This window comes from Aedes aegypti, chromosome 1 (assembly GCF_002204515.2).
Source record: "Aedes aegypti strain LVP_AGWG chromosome 1, AaegL5.0 Primary Assembly, whole genome shotgun sequence".
Taxonomy (NCBI): Eukaryota; Metazoa; Arthropoda; class Insecta; order Diptera; family Culicidae; genus Aedes; species Aedes aegypti.
Window position 1 is genome coordinate 244,545,685 of NC_035107.1, and position 18,027 is coordinate 244,563,711.

The 18,027-nt window shown below is 43.5% G+C and overlaps 1 protein-coding gene across 3 annotated transcripts in view; it reads left to right on the top strand.

Annotated features, from left to right (window-relative positions):
• The window catches only part of LOC5566409, a 718,065-nt gene that overhangs the window by 212,006 nt on the left and 488,032 nt on the right, over nucleotides 1–18,027 (top strand). For all 3 annotated transcript variants that reach the window (XR_002498600.1, XM_021837392.1, XM_021837393.1), the window contains exon 3: nucleotides 1,591–2,207. Coding sequence is in view for 2 of the 3 variants with exons in the window: in XM_021837392.1 (XP_021693084.1) it covers nucleotides 2,090–2,207 (118 nt within the window). In the remaining variant the exon portion in view is untranslated. The remainder of the gene's footprint in view (nucleotides 1–1,590; nucleotides 2,208–18,027) is intronic.

Below are 18,027 nucleotides of genomic sequence, written 5' to 3' on the forward strand. Positions count from 1 at the left end.
GAGTCTTTTCGCATTCGGGTTTGAAATAACGTTGGGAAGAAGAAGATTACAGTTTTGAAGAGCCGTGACATTTTTTGTTTTGAACTGTCATGTTTGCTTTGGATTTTGATGGTCGTGTAGAAAGATGTGAATGTAGAGGCGGTAAATATTTGCTACAGTACATTTCCCATCCCTGCTCCAGGATGAATCCCTGTAGTAATCATTAAAAAAAATCCCAGGAGGAATACCAATAGAGAAGGATTCTCGATAAAATCCGTTAACGAAATCCTGAACTTCTGAAAAAATTTTAATGAAATGCCTGGACGAATAGCTGTAAAAGTTCCGTAGACAATGCTCGAATATTTTCTGTAGGAATTTTTTACTGGTGATAATTTTGCAGCTGATTTTTTATCGGCGTTAAAGCTCAATACCTGGCCCCGTTGAGTAAACTAGTTAATTATATAAAAATATAAGCAACACCAAGAAAGTTTTCGGGTTTCATTGCATTTGGGGCATTATCGTATGAAAAAAAGGATTGACAACATAGTATACATACCAAATTTATACAATGGTATCGTATCTTTCATCGAAAATAAGTGGCAATAGCTTAAATATGCTTCATCGATCTAATTCTACGCGAAAAAGTGTACAAAATAAAATCAAATTTTCCCTTGTAATTTTCTACATCGGAAGTAGGATCAACAAAACGTTTTAAATCAGCGTTTTCTTTAGATTTTTTTAATTGGGTGCGTTTTTGCACAAAATGTCAAGTCAATAGGTACAAAATTTACTTTATAGAAAAATATAAATAAATCAAAAATTGGATTCGATCGAATGTTGGATCCGCCTAAACAAGATCCCTCATCCTTGTTTACGGGGGATTATTCTTTGATATTTATCTTTTTGACGTTAACTACGTCTTACGACAATATACTGGGTGTCAATTGAAACTCTGAAATGTTGCCACCGTCACGAAATTATGTAAGATTTTAAATACTAATAACTCAGCCATTTATCGGTAGATTTTCAATATTTTCCCACCAATCGGTCGGAAATTTATACAACATTTTATTCAAATAGAGAAAACTTTTGATTTTTGACGATAGACTGTCGAAAATTGGGAAAATGTCGACCCCTTTCTTACGCAACCAAACTCGTTCATATTGTCTTCCACGATTCTTTTGGGTTGGGAAGCGCACTATAAAAGCAGACCATTTTCATTTTCTTCGCTCATTCTTCTATTGATGTTAACTACATCTTACTGGGTGTCAATTAAAAATCTTAAATGTTGGGACCGTCACGATATTATGTTAGATTTTGAACTAAAGGAAGGCTGCCACTATGAAAATCGACTAAAATTCAAATGCAAAAAAATCACTTGGCGTAGTTAACGTCATGCGGTCGTGTCTTGTACACAACCCCCTCTGATTTTTTTTAGTACAATCTGAGTCAATAGTCAGAATACTTGGTGTTAAACCGGTACATTTTAGTGATTTTTGTCGGTTAATTTTACTGCTTTATGGTGGAAATTGAAAACTTTAACTGTATGTTTTTACTTGTTTTATGGAGCACGTTCACATTTTTATGGTGCATTTTTATCTTTTTTTACAGGTGCATTCAATAAGCTGTCCGTAGAGTTTCACTTTTGGAGGGCGGATAAAACAAGAGTTCTGGAAGAGAAGAGAAAAGGCTGGAAGTGACGTTTGGAAGGGCGGAGTGGTTTGTTTACTTGGCCGCTGATGGAACGACGTCGACAACGATTCCCATCCGTGAGTGAAAATCTATAAAAATCTTCAGGGGGCAATTAAAGTGTAGTTCGGTTCGACGACGATGTTCTTCCCTAACTTTCCAGTTCCAGTGGTGGAGGTGGACGCCAGCTGAGCTCAAGTGGGCAATTAAAAATTAATGTGGAAACAAGTCAATCCGGCAAGGAAACGGCCTCTTCATGCTAATCATTATGGGAAAAGTGTGAACAGGGTGTGAACTGACTGCCGGGTATATAATTCGATTCGGGATCGTGAGTGCGTGAGTTTTTGGTGCGTGAGAATATTCTGCCTGTGGAATAAAATTCAACGAGAGTGCATTTTGGGAAACCCAAACAACTGGAAACATGTGGCCGCAGACGACGAGTATTGGCGGTTGGTTCAACAACATGCGGATCGGCGGAAGTTGCCTTTTGCGTAGGCTCATCAGCGTCGGGATTCTGCTGCAGATTTTGGCAAACTTCGGTAAGTGCGGGGTGTTCATTTTTTTTCAATTTCAGGCACACATAATGTCGAACTATTCAAAGGTTACTTTTAGTACTGATAAGAAAAGAAAAGTATAAATATAATTAATTTATATAAAACAGGAATAAGGCTTCATGCCGTCACTTGTAGTGACGAACCATCCATAGTTTGTTTGAAAATTAGATAAACGCAATGTTGCCTGTGTTATCATTAGCATAAAACGAGCTCACCAGTTTGTAATCCATTCTCGACTGAACGCAAACATTTTTTCGCACTTGCATTAGGCAAACCGGACACGATTCTATTTTGACATCTAGTCGTTTTAAATTTCATAAGCAATGTTTAAACTTTTTTTTTTCGTGACCAATAACAATCGCAAAGCGAGATTTGAGTGTATGTGCGATGTAAAAATGGGTGGGGTCGATTCGAAAAAACTCATCAATTTCTGCGATTTTAAATTGGTTCGTGGCTTTCAGTTGGTTTGCGGTTGCTGCAATGATCAAGTCTGGAGTTTTTGTTGCACCGAATAGTTATTTCGGTGACCACTATGATATCGAATCGGAAACCGATGGACCGAAAACCGCAGTCGTGTATAGTTTTGAGGTGAGAGGAAGGCCGCGAAGTGGTGTTTAGTAGCATAATAACAGCGGAATCATTGTGCAGTCATCTATGAGCGAGCGTGGTGGTGACATTGTAATGTGGCCCTCAAATATTCTCATCAAACAGTTATTTTATGATCCAATGGGAATGTGTGGTTTCTGTGGTTCGTGTTCATTACATTGCTGAGTTCAGGGTTATCAGCTTACAGCTGTGAATAATATTCGGTTGTAAGGAAGTGGGTTTCGATTTGATTAGTGCAGTAGATTAGAGTTACTGACTGGCTGACATCGAAAATTTGAGCAAAAGCCAACACCTTCTTATATATGGCAATTGAAATTATTTTCCATTTTCAACAAAAATGCGTCGGTAATTTTGAAATGTCATCCATTTTGTAAACAAAGATACATTTAATCGTACCCGAAAAACTTTTCATAACATAATCTATCTTTCTATACCTTCAAGCAGGTTTCCAATCAAAGAACATACGTCTATTTATAAGCACTTCCTAAAATGAACTTTCGGTAAAAGTTATTTGTTCTGAACTCGTTATAAAGAGATTGAAAATGCCTCTGACGTAAACTGTACCTCCCAGAAAGCGCCCTGCTCCACCTTCGAACCACCCTACTTAGTCAGTAGCAAAGCTGTTTTCGAGCTGATAAAATGCTCTGCTCCTATTCACAGCCAAAACCATTTTGCACCATATTTCGTGAAGAGAGATATTTTAAGCAACGTTCCAGCTGATCTCTTTTGCCAGTCGAAACATAAATATACACGACTGTTAGACTTCCCGACTTTGTTGATGCTGTTTGTTTCTCCGCTCAAAGAAACCAAAATCGAAAATAAAACAAAAACATACCTTCTTTGGTCCATGCGGAAAAAATAGGCGGAGCGCTTATCTCATTTCAACGTGTTTATTGAAGCTGGCAGCAGCGTGGAGCCGCGCTTCTGAAAAACGAAGAACAACAACAACAGCAAACATATAAGCAATCACAGCAAAACTATTGAACAATTTGTTTTTCGATTTTGGGCGCAAAAGTTTTTATTTTCAGCCCCTCGTTACGTTCTCTCGCCTTCCGTGGTCCCATTGAACAACCTACAGTGCTCTCCAGACCGTTATCATAAGAAAAAAAAAGAATCTGCTTCAAATCAGCTCACCAATCGATTGCTTGCTAAAATACATGTGTGGATAAAATTTCAAACAAAATAAATAATCAAGGGCTTGCTTTGTTATTATTATTATTAACTTTATTAACAAGATTTGTAGCCCGAGGATGGGTCATCTCGGTAAAAAGAAGTTGAAAGTACCAGAGGGGTATCCCTCAACAATGTTGCTGCACAGTTTTAAACGTAATCCAAATCTCAGTCCGTTTTTTTTCGTATCCTATGTCTTCACCGTTGCTACGTTTGTTGTTCAGAGGAGGGTTTGAGTGTATTCCTAAAGCTCGTCAAAATTCGTCAAAGCTCGTCAAAGATACCTGCTCCCTTAAGGAAGTTAAGTAGGATCCTCTCATAAGTGCGGTAATTTTGAAGCGCTCGACTGGTTGAGGTAATGCCTTACTGTGGTTTTCGTAGGTGGGGCAGTTGCTGATGATGTGCCCGACGGTGTTCCTGGTGTTACAAGTCTCGCAAATCTTCCGGAAGCTCCTGCCGTCTCCCATGTTGTGGGTTGCTCGGGTGTGGCCTGTTCTCAAGCACGACATGACCCTTTGCTGTCTCCAGCCGCGTACGTCCGTCCACGGTAAGATGTCCGGCTTGATTTGCTGGAGGAAGGAGGATCTGTCTCACTTCCACTCAGTCGCCCATGCCTTCCATATTGTGTTTCTTGTACAGACCTTGATGTCTTCATCCGGGACTTCATTGGTTCGAACAGGATGGCTCAACAGTCATGGTACGATTTGCAACAGATTCAGTCAATTTGTTTGCTTCGCGGATGATATTACCATTGTAGACCGTACTTTGATAACACATCGTTTTGTTTCATAACTAATGGTGCCTTAAATTCTGTGTACCGAATCAAAACGATAAAATAATTTGATTAAGATTCTTTAAAATTAAAAACATCGGAAGTGAATAATAAAAAAATCAATGATAATTATTCAGAGATGGTATTTTATACAGTAATACTCAAATCGTACGAAAGCATGATAAGTTTTATACTTCCATATCCTTCCCATGAAGCAATAATAGACATGTCATGAAATCAATGATCCAAACACAATAAACGTTCCAAATCGCTGCAAATAGCTCCGACCCATTCCGTCTTCGGCAATCACTCATATCTAACGAACAGCAAAGAAGCGAATGTTTCAGTCCAAATCCATGGAAATAAAACCAACGAACACAAAACACCATAAACACACAATCAGTGAAACAGTCATAATAATAGTTGTTTTGTCGCGTTCGTTGCCGATTATGCCGTAGTGGTCCACATAAATGCTATCCAGATTAGTTTGCGTGGCCTGAATGATCCAATCGCTAGCAGAGTCGCTCACAATAAGAACTGGGCTATCTTCAGCGATCGTAAAGTAGATTGATCCTGGCGGAAAACACCGAACACTGTTCTGGCAGGCGGTATGCCTGGTTCAAGCAGATGGCGTGGATACCTATGCCCACTCGGCTCGCTAGCTTGGAACCTTCCGTGTAGCGTATTTCGGTGTCACTGTATCGTTCCTCCAATATTTGCCGGAAGCATGTTTTAACCGCTGCAGAGATCACGCCTCTTCGGAATTGGGACTTTATCGAGGAGTCAAAGGTGATCTCTCTGGCCTTCCAGTTTCTCGGTCCTACAAGGTGGAGCCCGGCCACCGGGGTAAGCGAGAACCGGCCACCTCACTCAGGGAATAGTTGGCATGCACTCCGAGAAAGCAAACTTGCCTGTCGTCCTCCGTGCGCTCAGGATAGCTGACTGCTCGTATGCAAATTGTCAAGTATTCCGGCTTCTGCGCAAGCGGCGGCGGCTGGAGTTAAAGAAAGTAGGCCCGACAGTGTTCTCATAGTACTGTTATATGTCGGAGACAGGCGGGACACCATTGCATCGAATGCTCGGCAGGATAGCTCGATTCCGTAAAGAAGTCGACTGTTGCTTATGGCGTCAGCTACGCACTGTCGGGTTCCTCTGTCGCTTGTGGTGCGTTTACCTGAGATACTCCGTATCAGCCTTACCCGGGGTTTGCATGCCTCTTTGACAGTGAAGTGAGTGCGGAAGGTTAAGTACCGATCGATGTTCTCGCCGAGGACTTTGATGGTTTTGCTTGTTAGTATGGTCTGCCTTTGACCGTGATTCGTTTTTGTGGGGGCTTGTGCCTGTTTTGGCACTCCTGTGGTACACCTGTTTCTTCTCTTACTACCTTGTATTTGTGGTTTCCCACATCTACTTGGAATATTCGCCCGTCAAGGTAGTTCCTGACAAACAAAACCATGTTACCTGTTGTTCCCCGGCGGGTAAGTTTGTCAAGCATTCCGGGCGTCCACGCTTGATTAGAGGCCTTGGCCAGATCAAGTGCTGCCATTTCAACGTGTTCGCTATTCTACTGAGCATCGTCCAAAAATTGGCCGAGAGAGGTCAGATATGTGCCACTGCCGGTGGAAGGTGCACTCATTGCTGATGGTTGCCAGTAATGCGGCATTACCGCTTGGAAGAAGTTTTCTCAGCATCGGGTACCCGATTTCGTCGGGATCAGCTGATTTCCCTTTTGCTTTTTTGATGCTGTACTTAAGCTTTTTGAGCGAGAAGGGACGGTTGCAAGGTTCAGATTTGTTTGGGGGAACTTGGAAACGGTGAATCGCTGTTTCCGCTGAATGTTTTTGGAATAGATGAGAATTCATGGAAAGCATCCGCCAGAACGTCGGCTATGACATCCGGGTCTTTTGTTGTAACACCGTCAATTTTTAGGGCCCTATTTTCTGCCCGTCTTTTGCCATTGAAGCAGTTTATGCGCCGTCAGAGCTTAGACGTCGACTGGTCTTCGGTAATGCCGTCCAGGAAGTCTGTCCAGGTATTACGAGCGACCTGGTTTCTTGGGCAAGAGTCCAGTCCGGATGGTCTTCGGGAAATCTTCTTTTCGCCCGTTGGAATACCCAGAGCGCTTTTCTTCATCGGTCCTCCAGTAGAGCGTGTGACGTCCCGGGCTGGGGCTTGTTTTAGGGATGGTGGTAGACACAATGGACATGGGAAGGTAGTGTTCCCACTTGATTTCGAGCGATGTTTGGAAATACAGCCAATTTTCTTGCGGTCGCCGCATTATTTCGGGTGCCAAAATGTTTTCCGAAGCTTAAGTGATCAATGCGTGATTGCTCCCTCGGAGATCATTCTCCATCGACTTGAAGAAGCGGTTGGTGATTTTAATTGATACTAGGGAGACGTCAATCGCGGTATCGACTTGTCTACGGGAGAAGGTTGGCGACTACCCCAAGCTCGATGGTGGTCATTGATGTCGTCTAGGATCATAATTGGCTCTTGAGTTTGCTTAAGAGCGTCCTTGAGTCGGGATTTTAAATTGTGTTGATTGTCGCTCGGTAGGTAAATGGAAGCCACCGAGACGGGGAAGGGCCACAGGAGGCGGGTCTCAACAATCGGTAGATCAGTGTCTATCTTGATTTCGCTAGCGGAGAGTTCGACGGCCAATCCGATAGCAACCGATTGGTAGATGTTGGCGTAATTCTTGGAAACGTGATGACATCAGGTAGAAGTTCACCTCTCCATGCCTACTATTCATCCACGTCGACAGGACTTTCTCGCAGTCACACTCGTGTAGATCCGACTCTGGCGATGTTCCGTACATTTCTGTCGTCTCTTTGTTGGTAGCACGCGATTGTTCAAGGTGGTGCAAATGGTCATCATACCGGCTATAACGAATACAGCATCTGACGATATCGTTCTAAACTGCCATTAGCTGAAACGCTCTATTCAGCTTTTGGCGGTTCCGTTTAGCTTCTAGTGCCTTTTCCCAAACAGGAACTCCATACCTCAGTATCGATGACGAGACGTTTGCTAGCAGTATTTCTGTTTTGTGGTGAGCTATCTGCAATTTTGATCCGCTCATCCAGTCCTCGATTGAGTCAATTGTATTAATCACTGGCATCTCCACTTCTTTCAGTGTCTCGAGCATCTCCGTTAGTGACAATTCATCCACCAAACCAACAATCTTCACCTTCCTGAGTAGCCTCAGTGTCGTACATCCCGTTCCAAAGAGTTGGACCGAGAATAGAACTTTGAGAGACGCCCGCTGTCACTTGCACTGACTTCTGCCCTTCATTTGTTGCGTACACCAAGATTCTGCTCTGGAAGTGCTCTTCAGGATCTTGCACAGATAATCGGGAACCTGCATTCTGTGTAGTGCCAGCTGACGCTGTTGAATGCGTTTTTCACATCCATCGTGACCACGTCACAGTATCGATCTCCTCTTCGATTCTGCTTCGATGCCTTCTCAGCACACTCGAGTGCTGCTCGAATTGTATCTACCATTGATAAGCCTTTGCGGAATCCAAACTGCATTTGTCACAACCCGCGCTCACTCTCCTTCAATCTGTTAAGGATGATTCTTTCCAGGAGTTTTCCGAGCGTATCCGTCAGGTAGTCCCTAAACGAGGCTGGATCTCCCAGTGACTTCCCTGGCTTTGGCAGCAGTAACAGTTCCTGGAGCTTCCATATTGCTGGAAAGTTACCTTCGTCAAGGCACTACTGCAACACCTTCCATACATGTCCAGAGCTGGACAAGGGACTCTTCGATTTTAGTCGTTTCGCCGCTTCTACAAGCTCCTCGTTAGACACTTGCCGATCCTCAGTGAGTGCTTCTGCGTTTCCACCGTACGGCGTTGGTTACCAAATTGACCAAAGACTCCGAAAAGTGCTAACGGATCCATCATTGCACAATCGTACATCTAGCTTCGCTAAGGCTTCCTGCAGGATATATCCTCTTGCGTTGGTCACTCAACTGCCCCACACCACAGCCCAGGCATTGAAGTATCCTGCAATGAGTGGCATCTGACGAGTGCAGGCTTTGGCTTTCCTTTCTTCTTCTGCTCCATTTTCTGTACCTCCGTCCACGACTATTCTTCGGTGAAGTGAAGTTCGTACTACGCATCTCTCTTGGAGCGACGTCTCTAGTATCCTGTCGCGTCTGCTTCTTGGATCCACCTGGTCTCCCATCTCCCAGCGAGGTTCTGGTTCTCTTTAGAGTCATGGAAACAGGTGTGTTTTCCACCCCCACTGACCTCTCTTTCGTCCGCTTATCCGATGTAACAGCGAGAGCAGCTTTAGCCGTCCTCCGCGGTTTCGGCTCTCACCACTGCCGTATCGTACTCTTTCACCGCCAATGAGAAAGCCTTTTGAATCCGTACGGTCATGAGCTTTATCTCCTCGTGGACGTTTTCTTATTGTCCACATAATTGTGGAGTTCCTCCGCAAGGCACTTTGCCACGACTAACTTCGGTTTTTGTGGAACTACGTTCAACCCACTGCACGTCTAGCATTACACCCAGATGTTTCTGCGTTCGATGTGATGCTACGGCATGCCCTCCTACAAAGATCTCGGCTTGCACGAATGCTTTGCAATTGCGAACTAGTGACGCCTCCGTTTTGTGGTGGGCAATTTTCAGCTTGACTGCCTCCATCCAATCTTCAGCAAGGCCAATTGCCACCGTAGCCAGCATTTCTACTTCCTCCTGCGTCTCACTTATTACCGTTAGGATAACGTCATCGGCAAAGTCGGTGATCTTCGGGTAGCTCCAGAGATAGGTCCCCGTCGTACAACGCGTGCCACAGCGTTGGACCCATTATGGAACCTTGTGAGACTCCAGTCGTTATTCTTAACTCTTTTGGGCTGACATCGGTTTCATACCTCAGCACTCGGTTTGGAAGTCATTCTTAAAAATCTGGCCCAAGTAGTCGGGTACCCGCATTCTGTGCAGCGCAACGGCAATGGCCTCCCAGCTGACGCTGTAGAACGTGTTCTTCACACCTATCGTAACCACGGCCTCCCTTAACGCTTGTTTCGAAGCCTTTTTGGCCCTCTCCAGCACCGTCCGAATTGCGTCCAGAGCGGATTGGATTAAAGGTAAATACGTCAAAGACGAAACATCTGCTGGCTGGAGGAACCGAGCGCGATAGAGCTCGCATTGCCAGACGCATGATGATCGACGGAGATGAGTTCGAGGTGATGGACGAATTTGTCTACCTTGGATCATTGGTAACGTCGGATTTCATTTATCATTGTGGCGCAGATCATGTCTTGATGGACGTAGCGCCATCAAAAGTGAGTAAGTAGGTAAGTCGACCTTCCTTTCCGGAATCCAAATTGCCTTTCTGATAGTCCGTTCTAGCTCTCTGTGCATTTCGTGACCCTGTTGAGTATAACCCGTTCCAAGAGTTTACCGAGTGTATCCAGTAAATATCTAGACCATCATTGGAGACCTGACGAGTTTCGGCATTTCCTACCTCTTCATTGCCTTATGGTGTGGCCGGTTTCTGCCGATGACTCTCAGTTTGTCCGCAAATGTCTCGATCGGCGTCGACGGTGATTTTCGCAATCATCACTCCGTAGGCATCCTCCCAAAGATTAGCATCAGCTGCTCGGCGCAGCTCTTTGAAGCAGTTAGACTTGCTCAGCATAATCTGACGTTTGAAATCCGCTTTGGGCTGCTGGAACACAATTCTCCGCTCATCGTGGACTTCCTCGTGGCCGCTCTCCTGGCTTTAAGATAAGCGGCGCAAAGCATGCAGTATACGGGACGCCGGTTGTTTGGTGGCTTCTGTTTTCTCGGCATTGCTATGTCACACGCCCTGACAATCGTCCTTGTCAACTCCACCGCAACGAGATCCGAGATATCGCTGTCCACATGAAGTGCTTCGACGAAAAGGTCGTTGTCGAAGGGCTTCGTTCACCACTGCTGCACGTTACTCGTGTTTCTCGGCGTTGCCACGCAGTGCCGACGGCCAATGGTATAGCGGATTGCCTGGTGATCGCTATGGGTATACTCCTCACTTACCCTCCAGTTCATGTTGCCCGCCTGCGATGGGCTACACCATGTAAGATCGATGATCGATTCCCATCCGTTTTCCCTCAATGAGCTAACGGTACCTTCATTGCACAATTGGAGATATAGCTTGGTCAGGGCCTTTAGCAGACCTCTGGCATTGGTCACCCTGGTACTCCACACCACGACCCATGCATTGAAGTCTCCTCCAATTGGTACTGGCTTCCGACCGACAAGCACATCGGTCAATTTCTCTAACATCCACCTACGCTCCTTGGAGGAGCGTAGCAGCTACCTTCGTAGACACCATTGACCTTCGCGATCACAAATCCTTCTTTGGTGCTAGAAACCACTTCTTGGATGGGGAACCTACCCATCACCTGTATCGCCGCTATTCGCGTGCTATCCGCCACCCAGTTGGAACTATACGGCTCAGCTATAAAACCGCCCGTTTCATAGGCGTTTCCTTCCTCTGATTTACAGAGTAAACACTTTGATTGCTTCGTGCAATCTTTCCCGAAGTGCATTTTCGCTTTGCATTTCCTGCACAACTCGGATCTATCCGGACCATTACAGAGATTGTCGCCTGATGTCCGAAGTCCATGCACTTGAAGCACCTCATAGGTGGCCTCTCGGCTCAGGAGGTGAGTCTCAGCGGGCAAACCGACCATCCAATTTTCACCTATTCCTTCTCCAACAGTTTGTTGGCTGCGGCCACTGCTAGCCGCATCGTCGCCATCGTACGACTGAATCTGCAGTCCAGATATCTGCACTCAACCACTGCCTCCTGAGTTAAAGCTTTTACGCTTGCCTCGTTTGCCAACGACTCAGCAATCAACTCCTGGTAGGCCGAGCTCTTGATCACCGGATCGTTCCTCAGCTTGAAGAGCATTTCTCCTCTCAGAGTACGTCTCGTTCTGACCACGTTCTCTTCGATGTCTTTCAGCTTCGGATCATCTCTGACCTTACGAAGTATCGCTGAGTACGTGGTTTGGTTGTTTGCCTTAACAAGTATGGCGTTCCCCTTCGACCACTCATGCCGCGGGCGGATTGTCACTTTCTTCGTAATCTCCTTTTTCTTTTCACGGTTTGCCATTCTCCATCGTTTTCTGCTCCGTGCAGCAGGTCACTTTTCTGTTTTTTTTTTTCGGCCAGCTTCTTCTCCTGGAGAGTCTTTATCACGCTTCTTCAACGACATGTTGGCATGTGCCTTAAGGGTTTCAGACGCATCAGCAACTGTTTGTTCCTTTGCATTACACTACTTTCCGGCTCTCATATCAAGCGCTTTCTGTTAGTTTTCGGCTGCGTTTATGGTGGATTTTATGTCCATTACTAGAATCCTAATGTTGTAATGCACATTATTCCTGTCCTTCGCATACTCGTCGAGTTCAATGACCTTCTTTGTTACCTCCATCAACTTTGAATTCCCCGTTAAACCTTCCTGCCAAATACTGCTGCTCGATTTCGGTGTGAACGATGGGCCCTAGTCCTCCATGGAGTCCAGAATTCACCCCTTGTAACGAGCTGCTGCTACTTGCTGACGTGTCTCCTGCTGTGCTCCTGGCGAACGTTGTAGCTGTCAGCTACTCGCAAACGCGTTTGCATTCACACCTTCTGCTGCTTCAACCTCCATTACGGTATTGTCTGATATGTTTTCCATTTTGTTGGGTACCTCCTCCAACTCGGTATTTTCATCCGCCGTAAGTAGTCGCCTTCGTAGCGGTACCAGGTCGCTTGTTCAGAGCTACATGCAGATGTGTGGTTTTTTGTAGGGATTCAACAGAGCCCACTGATGAACCCCCGCTTCATCCTAGGTAGACCATGCTTGAGCTCCTGGTGAAATGGACCAGAAGCTCGGCCACTTCCCGGAGGAATTGCCAAAGATGGCTGTATGGATGAGTTCCACTGGCATGAGTCCCAATCTCTCACCATGTATATCGTGTGGCAAGTACGAAGATATTCTATGCCCTGGGAAGTCGAGAAAATTTCCTTTAACGAAAAGATCCTCAAGCGGTGGGATTCGAAAGCAAAATCCCCAGCTTGGTCTTTCTGAATAGATGCGCGTTCATCGCCACGGCTATCTGGGACCCTATGGAGATTTATCATCTGCTAACATCGGTCTGAGAAACACCGTGCATCATCAATGGACGAAGAAAAAAAAACACCCAACTCGTATTGTATTGGGAGATTATTTCCCCGAAACTGGGCAAATTTTTCTTCCTTTCGTATGGATTTGGAAATTGCTCTGTCAGTAAGCGAGATTTTCTCAACTTTCCGATAGCGCCTTCGGAAGCGAAACGAGAAAAATAATAGTTTTTATTTTCGGAAGAACCTGCCATGGGTGGCTCGTTATCGCTGCGAAAGCAATTTCCCAGACATAAATTTCCGGTTTGTATGATGGGGAGGGGGCAGGGGGTTCAGTGTTTCCTCTCCGTATCGATAAACACTCAGTTCGAAACGTAGAGGCGGCGGCGACGGACACCCTGAGATAATCTTATGCTAATGAACAATCGATAAATCTGGTCCACCAGTGGAGATCCGTTCGTTGGCTAGCGGTAGTCGGTATCGCACAGAGGTCCAGTTTCAAATTCACCAAAACTCTTGTAAACTTAGTTAGCATTATCATTTTTTTCTGAAGCATTTCCGGATACAAATTTATTTGCATCCTTCGTTGACCCTATTACTGGTGATATGTTATATCATGAATATCTTCTTGATATCGTACAATTCACTCCCCTTGGAGATATTTTGCTCAAATGCCTTTTTAGGTCGAAGGAATCAATTAAAGAAGAATTCTCTTCCCTAAGTTTACCTTTTTTAGTTGAGAGCCTCAAAATGTATAAAAAGACATAAATTTTGTTAAAATTGGGTCTATGTCACACACTTGAACACATGATCGAAATTTATACCACACTGAGGATGCGTAGTTCTGGTCTTGATTTCTCAAATCTGGCACACTGTGTGCCGTCGAGGGCGATGCAAAACGGACCGGAATGTGGAACGCTTTTATCCTCATAATCGTAATTTAGCTCCGTTTGTTAGCCGTGGATTGCTGGTCCAGTCAGGTTCTTCTGCCTTTGACAACCCATCGGACATCTGCTAGACGTCCAATTAAAGTTCGCTTGCCTGCACTTGGCCGTGCGTTGTGCGTTGAGAGCAGTGATTCTCAAAGCATTCGTTGGGCGCCATTCTTCTTCTTCTTCTTCTTCTTTGCATTATGTCTTCACTGGGACCGAGCATGCTTCTCAGCTTAGTGTTCTTACGAGCACTTCCACAGTTATTGACTGAGAGCTTTCTTTGACTAAAAGCTATTTTCGCATTCGTTTATCGTGTGGCAGGTACAATGATACTCTATGCTCAGAGAAGTCAAGAAAATTTCCATTACAAAAAGGTCCTGGACCGACCGCGCAGCATGGCTATGCTTTGTAGCCGTAGACTCTAACCACTCGGCAAAGAAGGCCCCTTCTGTTAAATGATTCTTTATTTAATTTTTGTTAATGAAATTTCGGCACTGTTCAATGATTAACGATAACTTGTTGCAGGGAAATTCAATAATTTGGATTGCCTCGCGGAAATAACGCGCAGCAAACAATCTCCGCAGAGACATTACAGATTTGCAAGAGAACGATAATTTAAATAGAATTACCTGATGCAGGCCAACATGCCTCATTTAACGTGTGCTCATCGTAACAACTGTTAAATTACTAATGATCTACAAAGCTCTGAATCTCCACATGGTTCAATACAACTATCTCCTAATCATACGCAGTTCTAGATATGGTGGTTTTGAACACTCCTCGTAGCTTGTATCGGGATTGCAGTTAATTTCCTTTAAAAAACTGTGAAACTTGGTATACCAAAAAAAATTATTTATGTAAACGTACGTGGTTTTCTCAATTCTCAAGAGACTACACGTAGGACAACCGGAAGCAAAAGTCCACGTAATAACTCGTAAATTCATACATATTACATCAAACTCGCAAAACACGGAAGATTGATACGTCAGATTGATGAATTTCCTCGCATAAAACGCGAGATCATTTGTACATTTTGTTTCGTCCCGTACACTCGTACCAAGTTAGTCGAATAAAACCGTTACAGCTATGAAATCAACATTATAAGTTAAGTCGCATAAGATCACACTCTCATTGTATGCTTTTATTCATATCATAATATATGCGCGTATATCGCCTCCACTTTTGTACGTAGAAGGCCTTTTCGCGACATCTTATAAGCCTGGCGCGCAAAGCAAGGCACGTGTAAAGCGTTATAATAAAGCTGAATTCATTCTTTTCATGCAGCCCACAGACGCTCAGACGGTTTGATCAACATTTACTCCGCCCCCAGGATGATGCTCATGTTGGTGCTGTCTATGACCATGTGTAATGCTGCGTGACGAACCAATTTGACAGTATAAACCAACCATCAAAAATTACTCCAGAGATTCCATCAGTAGTTCCTCTTGAGATCAGGATTTATTCTAGGGAATTAAACACGGGTTCATCCAGGCTTTCAATCGGGAGTACTTCTAAAGGTTCAATCATGAATTCCACGAAGGATTCGCTCAGGAGTTCCTTCAGGGTTTTTTATCAGGAGTTCCTCCAGTAATTCCATCAGAAGTTCCTCTACGGATTCCATCGGAAGTTTCTCTAGGGAGTCCATCGGAAGTTTCTCTAGGGAGTCCATCGGAATTTCATCTAGGGATTCGATCGGGAGTTCCCCTAGCAATTCCATCAGAAGCATCCTTAGGGATATGATCAGTTATTGTTTCAAAGGTTCCCCATGGATTCTTTCAGGAGTTCCTTCAAGAACACAAGAAATTCCTCCAGGGATTCCATCAGGATTTTTATAGGGATTCTATCAGGAAATTCTCTAGGGCTTTCATTAGAGTCCTTATGGGGATTTCATCAGGAGTTCTTCCAGAGTTTCCGTCAAGAGTTCTTTCTGAGATTTCACTTGGAACTCATCAAGATATTCCATCGGGAGTTCTTATCGAGATTAAATCAGGAGTTCTTCGAGGAATTCTATCAATATATCTTCTACGAATACTATTAAGAGATTCTCTAGGAATTCTATCGAGACTTCTATCTGGAAATTTATTAGGAATTCCTCCAGGGATTTCACCAGAAGTTCCTTTAGAGACTCAATCAAACATTCTTCAAGTTCTTATCAGAACTTTAAGAATTCCTCCAGGGATTCCATCAGGAGTTTCTATAGGGATTCTATTAGGAGTACCTTTAGAGCTTTCTTAAGAGTTCCTCTGGGGATTTCATCAGGAGTTGCTTCAGGGATTCCATCAAGAGTTCATTCAGAGATTCCACCTGTTATTTATCCAAAGATTCTATCAGGATTTCCTTCAAAAAATATATCAGAAATTCCTCTGGAAATTATATCAGGGGATGCTCAAAGAACTCCATCAGGATTTCTTTTGTGGGCCTCGTGGCCGAGCGGTTAGTGTCGTCAGATATTTAACAGCATCGTATCCGATTCGTTTATCGCTTCAGCTATGGAAACTGTTCGTCAGGAATTTTTCTCGGCTGTGCCACTGGAGTTGTCTAGTGTTAAGTTTAGTCTGGCTGAAGACAGTGTCCGTGTTTTTCTTTTTTTATAGGGATCCCATCAGGAGTTTCTATCTGAACCATTAGAAGTTCCTCTAGGGATTACAGCAGGAGTTTCTCCAGGGATTCAATCAGGATTTTATCAGGAGTTCCTCCAGGGATTCCAATAGGAGTTCCTTGAGATATTCTATCTGGAATTTCTACAGGAATTCTATCAAGAGTTTCCCTAATGATTCCATCAGGAATTCCTCCTGGGATTACATCACAAGTTCTCTCAAGGGTTCTACCAGATGTTTCGCTCATCAGAAGTTTTTTCATGGATTCCAATAGAAAAATTTCTAACGTTTCATGAACACCTTCTAGGATTACATAAGAAGTTCTGTCAGGAATTTTATTAGGAATTCTTCTAAAAAGTTCTTCAGGAATCCTTCTGGGGATATTCTGGGTTCCATCAGGAGGCTATTTATTGCGTGTTTTTCCCAGAAATTATTAAGATATTCTGTGTTTAAAAACAGGAATTTATTAGTGGATTCCTCTGAGGATTCCACCAGGGGCTAGTCCGAGAATCTCGCCAAAATTAAATCTAATGATCCCATAGCGACTTTCCTTTGGGATTTGACCATAATTTTTTTTACAAAGATGCCACCAGTAATTCCTTCTGAGACTTCACCAGTATTTTCTCTATTTTTTTTAACTGCAATTTTTCACGAGAGAAGTTTTTTCCAGAAATTTTGCCATAAAACACTTCAAAGGATTTTCCTTTAGAGTTATCAGAAACTCATCTAGGGGATTTACTGATAATTCGTCAGAGGATCAAACAAAACATTTCTATAAATGCCTCCACTTTGAATCCCTGAAGTGGATCTGAAAAAAATTCAAAAATAAATGGAGCATTTTCTTGACAAATCCTGGGTGGAATCACCAAAGAAATCACTGGAGAAATTCCCAGAGAATTGATTAGAGAAATTCTCAAATATATTTTTGGAAGAACTTTTGAACCAATCCTTGAATAAATTCTTAAGGATTCTCTTAGGTAATTCCTGGTGGATTCCTCGGAATGAACCCTTCAAGAAATACTGGAAGGAATTGATATATAAATTCCTCAAGGAATCCTCGGAGAAATTTATGGTAGATTACCGAAGTAATTCCTGCAGATATCCCGGGACAAATGGCTCGTAGGGCCCCTCCAGTGATACAAGGAAGAATCATTGAAGGAAACTCCGGTGGAATTTATAAAAGTATTTATTGAAGATTCCCTTGGAAAATACCGAAGGATAACCTGGTGGAACCTCTCGAAAATTGCAGACAGAATCCCTAAAGGAATTCTTGTTTATATCCGGAGTGGAAAGTTTTGATGAATTCTTTTGCACTATTGGAAGAATCACTGAAAGATTTTGAAAGAAGAAATTGCTGATGAAAATTTTTGGAGGAATTTTAGATCTTGGAAGGGATTTTCTGAGCAATACCTTTAAGAATTTCTAAAGGAATTCTTGGTGGAATCGCAGTTAAAAAATCCTGATAGAGTCTGTTTAGAAGTTTCGCTCGTAGAATTCTTAAATAAATCTTTGGAGGATTTTTCGGTGGAGTTCTTGAAGGAAACATTGGATGAATCACTGAAAAAATCCCTCGGGAAGTTTTTGCATAAAACCCTGAGGAATCTGTACAAAACTTTCTAGAAAGAATCACTA